The sequence below is a fragment of the Limanda limanda genome, chromosome 3, assembly GCF_963576545.1.
Source record: "Limanda limanda chromosome 3, fLimLim1.1, whole genome shotgun sequence".
Classification (NCBI taxonomy): Eukaryota; Metazoa; Chordata; class Actinopteri; order Pleuronectiformes; family Pleuronectidae; genus Limanda; species Limanda limanda.
The window spans coordinates 15,613,306-15,625,439 of record NC_083638.1 but is presented as its reverse complement, the minus strand read 5'-3'; the positions used below and the strand labels follow the sequence as shown (position 1 = coordinate 15,625,439).

Here is a 12,134-nt window from a genome sequence, read left to right as displayed (position 1 = left end):
ACTTATCTTTCTTAAAGGTGCTTCATGAGGACTTCTATTACAATGAATCTGCGTTTATTATGCTACACACATCAGTAAGGGTGAACAATAGCTCAGATAGCGTACACATAGATAACTCAACATGTAATCTCATTTTCAAACGTGCTTGTCATGATGGCTCTGACTAAATGGAACCATTTCATTTGTGGCTCATTTGCCGCCAAGTCTCCATACACCCCCATATCTTCGCAGATTCTGTGCTCAAAATGCACATGCACAAGTGGGATGAGGTGGTCTAGTTATCTGTCATCCTTTTCTCCCAATTCTTGCATCATTACGCTCTAATGGGACGATACAGGCGATACCTCGTGGGCATTATCAAGTCATTTCCGAATCAACTCCAGCTCTAGAAGAGTGTGAATGCTTCATTTGTCAAACCTTAACATGCAGATGTCAGGGTGTTGGCTCTGTAAAGAGAAAGGCAGCTCCCTAATTGGTAATCAGCACTCATTAAACATTACTACTCTCTTAGTGTGATTTGTCTGGACAGAGGGCAGCCACAGTGCAGCACACTGCTGTAAACAAGTGATGTTTCAGTGTCTGCTACAGTAAACAGTGACATATTCCAGATGCCGACGGACATGATTGAGGCTGTAACTCAATTAATTTCATGCAGTACATTGCAAAACAGAATCAAACATGCATTCAAATTGTTGGTCCGTAATGGGTGAGCCATTCCACAAGAACCAGATTAAAAGTATGCTAAAGATTTTCCAAAATGAGCTATCATTTTTACAAATTATACTACGAATGAATATCCTTTAAACTCTTTGCATAGATATTTGAATGTTGAAGTTTAGTTAGAGGCCATATCTGGTCAGTATCCAGCACTGCCTAACGCAGACAAGCACAGAGCAACAAAGCTTCAGACTGTGCTATGTTCCAGTAACAACAGCCCATGCTATGCATGCATCACATGCACCCCTGCAGCCCCCCGCAAACACAAGTTAGTTTGATCAGATAACGAGAAAAGACAAATCTCACGCTGAACAATGTAACAATGTCTTGCAGGGGCCAACATCAAGCGTTCAGCTATAACAGTATATTTTATTTGCTGCGGCTGATCTTAATCAATATTTTAGAATCATCCACAATAGTCTACACATTTATTTTTCAGTTTCTATAAACTGCTATTGATGTCACCCAGCTCATTTCTATCTGATCTTATTTCTAACAGTAAGTTCTCCCACCATCCTTTGCTACAAAGCTAAAATAAGTTTGAGGGAGGCCTCTGCTTGTACATGCTAAATGATCTAAGTGATTTGTACATGCTATTTGATCTAATCAGACAACACAACCTAAGTGGGGGGCTTTATATTTAGGATTTTCTGTCAGTTTATCCAAATGATGGCTGTTAGAAAAATCGCTCTGGCATTTTCAGGGATGTGAGGACCCACCTGCTGGTTGAGAACAGCAGTTAGCCCCTGAGTTGACCGGTCGGACAATTTGTTCTGCCATCCTGAGAGATCCATCACAGCAAACCCGTTGGCTATTCAACGCTGGCTTTGTTGTCTGGAGTGTTTTGATAAACAATTTATTTTTAGATGATGAAATTTGGTCTCAGCTGGACATCTGTCTATGATATGTAGATACAAACAGCCACATTTCAATATTAGATTGGTACTCAAATGCAATCAAGCCGCATCAAATTGTAAACAGTCATAGATATAAGTCCCCTTTAAATAACTTTGTTTCCATTAAGGTCCATCGGTTATTTGTGGGGGAAATTGCAGACAAACAAAAAATGACAACATAACCTCCTTGGTAAAAAACAAACAAATATATAGTGAATTGCCAATGTAACAATTGTATTGTGACGTCATACTATATCAATGACAAAACAACTTGAAAATGATCTTATCCTGGTGGAGTAAGTTGACCCTTGTGCTGCGACACCTCTCAGTTTTCACATGCAGATGTAAGTTCAGACGAGAGCTGAACATGTCGGTGAAAGTAGTAGAGGCAATGTCAGGACATATTTCATACAATATCTGATGTGATTATTTATGGTGGGGACAGTTTCAGGTCTTGACCCATCAGTTGCAAAAGGCTTCTCTTGGCTTCATCCCAGTCTTCAAGAGAGCTGAGTCATGAACCTTCTCATACCATAAAATATACTGTAATCCCTCTTCACCTCAGCCTGTTCTCAATCCATTTCTGTCAAGTAATTTTGATAACGAGATTTGACTTATTTTCAATTGTGACTGCACCAGGATAGTTTTGGGACAGATTCTAATGGTATGTGTTTTATAGATTTGAAAAACATTTAGGTTAGAGTACAATTAGTAAACTGCAGCTCATTTTTCTGAATGGTTCTATTGCACAGGACCTTTTAATATTAAAAATAGTCAAATGTTAATTCTTTGAACAAGCAACCTAAGGCCTACCACAAACCTCATTCCAATAGTCAACCTCCTGGACTCATTCCACCACACAATGCTGGCAACCTGGTCTTAAACTCTTTTTGCTAATGTCTGGTCAGTCTTCAGAGCCCTGCAATAAAAGCTAACTGTGATGCTGTGTATCACAGCTCATTTGAAGTGAGCATGTCTCTGTGGTCATGAGACTGTAGACACATCATGCTCTAAACAGCAGAACTAATGTGGAGCAGCTGTCGGATCTTCTGCCCAACAAACACCCCTCTTTCGACTCAGCTAGCCACTTCCACTCTATAGAAAACCCACCTCTCAAACAACTCAGAGCTGTTAAACGTCTAATAGAGGACTCAAAAGGTTTCTGGCCTGTTTTCAACAGGACTAGGGTGGTGGATTTGTCCACTTTGGTTAGTTGCACATGTGGATTTTCATACTTGCATGGGTGAACCATAAAAATTATTCTAATTCGGACAAAACATGTATGACAACATAGGTTTGCTTCACAATAAACACAACTACGATTCTATGATTAATGTGACGTGTGTGTTAAGCCAGCGGAGTTGTCCGGCTGACGGTGGCTCGTTAGAGTACTGACGGCATGTGTGCACGGTCACATACGGTTATAACGAGCTTTCAAAACGGCGCTAGCAGGCTAGGCTAGCGGGCTAGCAACCATGCTAACTGCGGTGGTAACAGTGCAAAAACCCGCCGTCACGACTTTAATTCCACTTCTATCATGACACTGTTTCTAGAATACCCCCAGGTTAGAAGCAAACACTGGGTAGTAGTTAGTGTCGGGAGTCCCTACTGACTGTGTGTGGAAGCTGGGGTTGAAGCTAGCTGGGAGGGGAGCTAGCTAGTCCGTCTAGCTTCAAGCTACACTAATTATCCTAGTCTCATTAAAAAATATTTTCAAGTTTTGCTTTAGACACAAAATGACGAATTAATTATATTCCAGGAAGATAATTAATGAAGCAAATCGTCATCAGCCACATCAATATAATCAATATATGGAAAATACAGCTATAACCAGATTTTGTTTTAGCGTTGAATATGATTTTAGATAGTCTGTGTTGTGTGTTCAGTTTCTATGTTGAAAATAAATAATAGTTATACTGATTTAAACAATTACCAAGTATTATGACCAAATATCATTTTTTTTAACACCACCATTTTTTCATTAAGCTAAATATTTATTTAGGATAAACTCACTGTTGAACTATGACCATAGCTTTGTGCTTCCTGTTTATCATATACACTCTCTTAAGAGTATTGTGAGGCAATTAGAATAAATGTCTATCTCCTGCTGTAGATGTTTGATATAACAGTGTAGCCAGTGCGTCTATTGACCTTGACTGACACTTTCATACATACATTAATGTACACAAAGTCATAAATATATGTGCATGCAAATGGGAAATGATTAATCCAACTCCCAATCCCTGCACTGCCACACGCAATCACACACACACACACACGCACACGCACACACACACACACACACAATTTGAATCTCACTCTATGTCTCTCCCTTCCCCTCTCTCTGTAAGCATGTCTGGTATAGAGTTTAAGTGATGTCTAAGTTGGATGGGTGACTTCAATGCTCTATGGGGTTTGCTATATAGCCATGCACGCAGCTAACTGTTTTAATAACACATATCATTAGACAATAAAACAGAAAAAAGCTGTCCTTTGTTTGAATGCTCAAATGAAGAACTGTATTTTCTTCATGTGAATCATCTGTTTCTTTTGCATTAGGTTTTGAGATAACTCAGTGAGAGCAATCATTGAGTGCCTTTTAAGTATTTAACTCAAAGCAGATACCAAGAAAGTATTTCCTGTTTGCAATTAATGTGAAATGAGAATCTGTCAAAAATGTAAATTAAATATTCTTTTGTCTTTCAGAGAGATGTTTCTTTTCTGGAGGAAGGCGACTGGATTCAGGACTATTGCTGATTCTCTACGTGGCCTACAGTTTGAGTGATTGTGAGCTACTCACAGCAGAGCACAGGTTGATTTTGCTTGGCTCAATACCACAGTATTCTCGGCCATCTTCTCCTTTCACTAGATGATCAAAAACAGTCCAACGGATAGTCATCCATGGTTTCTGCCCTAATCAAGACCATATCATCCTACATTGAAAAGATTTGCAAAGGAATGTTTACAAAGAAATTGGCAAACCCAATAAAGAAGAAAGAGAGAAGCCAAAATAAAGAGCCTAAATCGGCCGCTGATTTGCAAGCACACAATCTAACTCAATCTAAGATTTCCAAATGCTCTTCGGCACGTAACATATCGCTTGAAGACGACGACGGAAAGAACGACTGCTCATCCTTGTCACCCACTTTCAGTTATCGTGTAGCTATAGCAAATGGACTCCCAAAAAGCTCTCCTTTTTTGAATAATAATGAAAGCATCTTTCCTGAGGTTCTTTCGATTGATAGTAGTTACCCTGACTCTTTGAGTGAAACAAAACCTGTCCGGAGACTGGATGAGCATAAATCACACACAATGCCAGTAAGACGAAACAGGAAGAGCCTCATCAGTTTGGCTCCCTCTGATGGAAGTTCTGAGGGGGAAAGAGTGGAACGCTCCAGTCTACACACACTTAGGCTGGGTGCTCTACGCAAATTAAGAAAATGGAAAAAGAGTCAGGAATGTGTCTCCTCAGACTCCGAGGTGAGCAATTGGAGGAAAACCCTGGGCATTCGGAGCAAGTCTTTGGACCGTGCTGGACGGCAGCAAAAGAGTTCAACCCTGGAGCCTGGCTCCTCCTCCACAGGTTGCATCAGTCAAACACAGGATGTCATGGAGATGATTTTTAAGGAGCTTCAAGGAATCAGTCAGATAGAGACAGAACTGTCTGAGCTGCGTGGCCATGTCAATGCTCTTAAAAGCTCAATTGATGAGATTTCCAGTAGTGTTGAAGTCGTTCAGAGTGAGATTGAGCAGCTTCGCTCAGGATTTGTCCAGTCTAGAAGAGAGACACGTGATATCCATGACTACATTAAACAAGTTAGCCACCAGGCCAATAATTCAACCTTGCGGTTTATCAATGTTCCTGAAGAAAAGCACGAGAAAACAGAGAGTCTGATATATAAATTACTAAAAGACAAAATGGGTTTCATTGATCCCCACAAAACAATAAAAATTGAACTTGCTCATAGGCTAGGGCAACAGAGAGAATGTTCAAATGCGAAACCCCGCCCTATTATCGTAATTTTTGCGACAACACAAGATAGGGATATAGTCTTGAAAAAATGCTACAAACTTAAAGGAACAGGCATTACAGTCTCTACTGATAGCTTAACTCATGATGGAAAAGAGAGAAAAGACAAAGCATTGCCCTCCTCACAAACCTACGAGAGCATGGATCTGAAGGCCTCTGGAAAGGATAAAGAGAGTGATGATTGGGACTCAATGGACAGTGATAAAGAATTGGAGGAATTAAGCAGAAATAAATATGCAATGGTGATTTCAAAGCCTGTTCACAAGAGTAAATCAGAGAAGAGGCGAACCCATGACCATAGCAGGTCAGAAGAAGAAGCAGGCTTCTCAGGAGCAGCTCATTATGCTGATGAATCTTACTATGACCCAGACAAGCATGCCAAGGCTTATTACTCTGATCTGACCCCTGGTTGGCTTTCTCAGAGTGAGTATTCCACCCCTAAACTCAGCCGCTCTGAGTCTGACTGCTCCAAACTTTGCCAGTCTTACTCAGAAGACTTTTCAGAGAGCCAGTACTTTACACGGGTCAATGGCTGCTCCTTGCTGTCCTCCTCAGATCAGGAACTGTGGCAGAGAAAACAAGAAGACATGTCTACCTCCTGGTATGCCGGCCCTAGTGTCCCACTCAGCCACGAAAATCCAACCTATGAACACAATGAGGTTGAGACAACAGAAACTATTGACAGTGGGGTGAGCAATGGACTTGTCTGCATGTCTGGGGACAGAAGCCACTATAGTGGCTCCCAGGTTTCTCTGCAAGGTGATCTATCACCGTGGAAAGACTGGCATCATCTGGAACAAGGTGCAGACTCTGGCTTGGAAGCCTCGATAGAGGTCAGTAGTCCCTTTGACCCATCAACCATCCCTGGTTTTCCAGAGAACATCACTAAATGTCAGGAGGTTGATTTGCAATTTGAGGGAGATGAAGAATTCATGATGTTTGACAGAGAACCTTCTCTTCCACCAATAACCACGCACATCATTCCTCACATGACAGAGCGGGAGTCTGTCAAGACATCTGCTCGCCAGTCTAAAGAAGGATGTAAGGCGATGACAAAAGAAACCACAAAAGTACCATCTAAAGATGCCCCTAAAGCTGCTGCTAAAGTGACACATAAACAAACTAAATTGGCTACTAAAGAAGAAAGCACCAAAATATTGCCAAAGGAGAGTTGTAACAAGGTAACTGCAAAGGCTATGCCTAAAGTGACCTCTAAAGCAGCACCTAAAGAGTTACCTAGAGAGATTCAGAAATCCGTAGCTAAAGAAGCCACTCAAGCTCCCCCTAAAGACAGTTCTAAACAGACACCTAAAAATGCCACAAAGCCCACTGTTAAAGAATTATCTAAAGTGACATCTAAGGCAGCTTCTGGTGAGGTTGCTAAAGTAGCTCCAAAAGTGGCCCCAAAAGATAGCCCCATAATGACTCCTAAAGTAAGTCCTAAAGAGTCCCCCAAAGAGAGCCCGAAAATAACCCCAATTATGAGTCCTATTTCAACCCCTAAAGATTCCCCTAAAGATTCCCCAAAAGATTCCCCTAAAGTCATTGCTAAAGAGTTCCCACAAGTTGCATCTAAAGAAGGTCTGACAGCTGCTGCTAAAGAGGTTACCAAAGAAGCTGCAAAACTACCCACAAAAGAGGCACCAAAAGAGATGACAAAAGTCGCATCTAAGGAGATTGGTAAAGTACCCACAAAAGAAGTTTCACAAATTCCATCTAAAGAAGCCCCTAAAGAAGCCCCTAAAGAAGCCCCTAAAGTAGCCCCGAAAGAAGCCCAGAAAGAGAGTTCTAAAGTTCCCCCAAAAGACACCCCAACAGAAGCCCCTAAAGTAACATCCAAGATAGCCTCTAAAGAAGCCCCCAAGGTAAATTCCCAAACACTTCCCAGAGACAAATTCCCTGAATTGGATGTGAATCATAGCTTTCACCAGACCCAGAATAAGACCTCAAGTATGTACCGCAGCCAGAGTGAGATTAGAACTGAGAAGGTTGAGGAGGTTCCAAAGTCTTGGAGCAGTAGGCTCAGTATAGATCTTAGTGAGAAGTCCTTTGGTTTTGGCTTTGGCTCTTCACTGCAGAGGGCCAAGTCAGCTCTGGAAGTTGTTTGGAAGACAGGTGCTCAGGCTACCCCTACTCCTCCAGAGGAGCCCACCAACCCCCCTTCATCATTTATGGGACGTTTCCGCACCCTGTCCACCTCCAATGCAGCCAGCTCCACAGTAGACTCAGATGCATGCACTGAACCTGTTTCCTGCAAAGCAGAGGATGAGAAAACAGGTGAAGAACCTAAAGCTGGTGAACAACCAGTAGACAATGAGACTCACTATGTTGAGGTGATGGAGCAGGTACTAGCAAACTTGGAGAACAGAACTAATGCAAATGAGACAGAGGAGGAAGAAGAACCAACAGAGGAGTATGAGACCTCTCAGGACAATGATGTGTTTGACGACATTGAGGAATCTCAAGATAATGTCTGTCAGGATTTTGAGGCATCACAAGATTTTGAAGCTACAGAGGACTTCGAGGAAGGTAAAGAGGCATGTGTTCTGGACTATGATTGCACTTTGGATGGGCAGTATAACGAAGAGTACAATGAGGATTATGAAACACCATTCACTGAGGACACTGCTGAATATGATGCAATGGTGGAGTATGTTGATGTAGAGGAGCCGGATGAGACTGAGGACAATGATTTGACAGAGGAGATGGACGAGGCTGATGAAGAGTTAGAGGAGCTAGATGAAATAATTGAGGAGGCCACTGAGGTGTCTGAAAAAGTGGAGCAACAAACGGAGGATGAAAACAAAAATGTTGCCGACGAGAAGCCTGCAGAGGCCCCACCCAAGAAGCGTCTTCGACCCACATTCAAGGAAGCAGCACTCAGGGCCTACAGAAAGCAGATGTCGGAACTGGAGCAGCAGATCCTGGCCGGGGGTATGACTCTTTACTCCTTTTTATTTGTCATGGTGTCACATATCTTTCTGAAATATTAAGCTTTACATTGTTACTCACATGACCGATCATATCTGTGTTTTTCTGTGGCATACATACAATATTAACTGCTCATCAAGGAAAATACAAATATATCTTTGGTTGTGAATACTTAACATTACTTTACAAACAAGCCAACATCTAAGCATCAGCCCATTTTAGAAAGGCTGCCTACATGGTGGAATATTGGATTAATTATTTGGAACTAGAACATTGTCAGCAAGGTAATTCACTTGACCCTTCAACATACAAGGGATATTAAATGTGTTTGAAAACAACGTAAAAATAAACAATAGGTATTTTCTGTTCTTTTTATTCATCCAACAGAAGCCTTGTTTTGAGTCTCAATGAGAGTATATACTCACACTTGATTCACCTTGAGACTTGAAATGAAAACTGAAGATGGGACTTTCTCTGAGGGTGGAAAGCAGTGTGGTATTGACATTGTTTTGTTATTGCCATGGTACAGCATTGGACTTTCTGTAGTACTTTGGCTCAAAGGATAAGACCAACAAAAACGTTTTCTGGCATTGTTAGAAAATTTAACACACATTTAAAACAATGGGACTGTACTCCAAAAGTATCAACATATTTTTGCAAAAAACATGATTATTGTCTAATCTTGGGTATCATTGTGGTGGCCGACAGCAAAACCCAATGTGATGACCTGTTCATTTTGACTACTACCCGGAAGGTTCTAGACATTAAAAAAAAAAAAAATCACTAAATATAGCTGCGTATTGGACCAGTACTCTCACTTAAATTTTTTAGTAATAATTTTCTTTTGCTTCAGTAATTTCCCAAATCAAAATACTGTATAATTGATGAGACAAGTCTTACTAACATGAACTTTGATTAAAAAATCAGCATCGCTGTTCAAATTGTTGAATTGATTCATTGAGGGGGAAGTAGTCTTTCAACTGGAATGAAAAAAAGAGACAAGGGAATTTCCACTCTTACTTAAAATGAAAAAGCTCTTGACCTACATACATAGCTACGGCTGCGATACTCATGGTGAAGTAGGCCCTGCAGTTCAGGGAATACAGGCTACACCTGAATATTGTAAGGCAGTGTGACAGATTGTGTGCACAAACTTGTTCAGTGGCCACAAGCGCAAACATCCTGCAGAGAATAAACACAGCACTGTTATTAAATTAAACTCTTAAATTATGGGAGCTTTATCCAGATAAATGGTTGTAACTAACCAGGCTTTCTAGCCTGAAAGAGACCAGAAATTTAAAGGTAATATGAGATGCTATGAGCCAAGATATAAATTACCATAAAATACACATTGCTCTCTAATTATTAGTATAGCCCCACACATACATTATAACATATTAGAAATATTTTCATTCGGAAAACATTAGTTATTCTTGTTGAAAGGGGCAAGGGGAAGAAATGTGAGGTCGGAGAAACAGCTAATATGTGTTTAAAACTTCTGGGAAGAAGTCTGAATTTTGTGACCACAATCAACTAACCCTTATATACTCACCATACAAATTAAAGTTATATATCTGGCTGTCCTGATTCATTTTTTAAAGTTTGTGCTTATGTTGATGCTGAGAGGTTATATCGTAGCTTGATAATTCTACAATTACACTTAATATCACAGATGGTTTTTTGATAAATCTAAAAGAGTTTATAGAAACATCAGAGATTATTTTTGTGTCATTGAAGACTGTCAATGAAAACTCATGATGTAGAAACCGCCAGAGATTTTAGCACGCATATTGCAAGAAGACTGAAGTGTAGATTTTTCCACAGTTTTGGAATTAAAGACTCTATGGTTATATAGAACTGTTGAGGGAACTAAATCATGTTTTCACAAATGAATTTAAAATTTGTATTTGACAAATGTTTCTTTTAATTACAACGTTACTTCAAATTGTCTTCTTCAATTCATTATACTGAGTTAATTAAAATGTTCAAGTAAGGTTGGACACCAACCTTTTTAAGCCTAAACCAATGATTTACATTCACAGAGCAAATAAGCTTTGTGTCTTTGTAGCTGATGTGTGCTACCCCTGCTCGTGCTCTTGAGCATGCTGGCTGGTCTTGGTGGTAGCTGTGAAGGGAGTCTCAGCAGTGCTACCACTTTTGCCAGGCCTTTCTTCAACTGGCTACAGCAGCGTCTGTATTCAGATGCTAATTCACACTCCCAAGGGCATTCTGTAACCAGGTCAGCCTTGCTTGGAATATTTATAGAGGTCTGCTGCTAGTGAAGTTTGCTGTTTTCTCCTGGGGAGGCAAGGGAGGTAGATCCTCTTTATGCCTAGTGCAACATTTCCTAAGAAAGTGTGGATATGAAAATACTAATGCAGGGAATGAAAGATCTTTATTGTTTCAAGTGAAATCATCCAATTCGAAGCACTGACTGATACAATACTGAAACTGAAAACAAACAATACAGTTGTTTTCATCTGATTGTTGTAAACAGGGAAATCCTTTTCTCCACAGTTTATGCTCACAACCCAGATGAGCTACGCTATAGCTAACTGTAGCGCCAGGCTTCAGATTGAACACATACAAACCTATCAGACATACCATTGACATCAATCTCAAGTGATCCTAATCACAAGTGGTCAGCTCTAAGTACGCAAATTAAGCATGGCCACCATTGAATGACAAAATATTTTTACACTTGGTGTTTCCCAGTGTATTAAATTGTTGCTAACTCCAGAAGCACTTACTTCCACATATTGTTTATTATATTTAATTTTTAATTTAATGTTTTTCACAGCCGCTTGCGCCGCATTGTTCAGGTCAGCCACTCTTTAAACACGCACACACACGCACACATATACATACTTACATTAGTCCCTTTCGGAATAGCTAAAAACAACATAATTTTGCTCTTTAAAAACAGAAATTATGTCCTTGATTATTTACATATAGAGCAGGGAAGTGAGATCCAATCACATTGGGTCACAAGGGGTCACAGGAGACAAGTGTGGAGATGAATTCTAATGGCAGGTGTGGACTGAGGTACTTAGCGCTGTGGTCAGATCACATGAGACTGATGTTGACACAAGGCCTGAAGAGGGCCCATTGATTAAAGTTTTGCTTAATCGTTCTATCTTAAACTTGTAATTCATCCCTGAACTTGCACTAGGACACGTTCTTAATAATTCAGATCAAAGCCACAGTTTTGACTTTATCTGTACAATGCATATCTCATCTGAATGACAATAGAAGCAAGTTTATTTGATAAGATGAGGGCACAGTAGCCATTTTAACCCAATGCAGTTTCATGCCTACAGGTTTCATGCCTAAAGGGCATAAAACAGTAATATAATTGAATAGAAGAGAATTGAACTAAATAAACCTGCCCGCCAAATGACAAAATGTGTCATTGTTGAATAAAATAGGACTGAAGGAGAACAGTGAGTTCTAACATCACGACTGTAGTTGATGCATTTCTATAGAAGGAAATGGCCTGATCCTTTGGTATAATCATTCATCTGTTCATCAGTGAACAGAATGGTAGGCACAGGCATTTG

General features: G+C 40.3%; 1 protein-coding gene across 1 annotated transcript in view; it reads left to right on the top strand.

The window, feature by feature from the left end:
- The first annotated feature begins 4,514 nt into the window (after positions 1-4,514).
- Positions 4,515-12,134, top strand: part of LOC132998896 (protein unc-13 homolog C) — a 106,633-nt gene continuing 99,013 nt past the window's right edge. The window contains exon 1 of the mRNA XM_061068641.1: positions 4,515-8,577. Coding sequence (XP_060924624.1) covers positions 4,515-8,577 — 4,063 coding nt within the window. The remainder of the gene's footprint in view (positions 8,578-12,134) is intronic.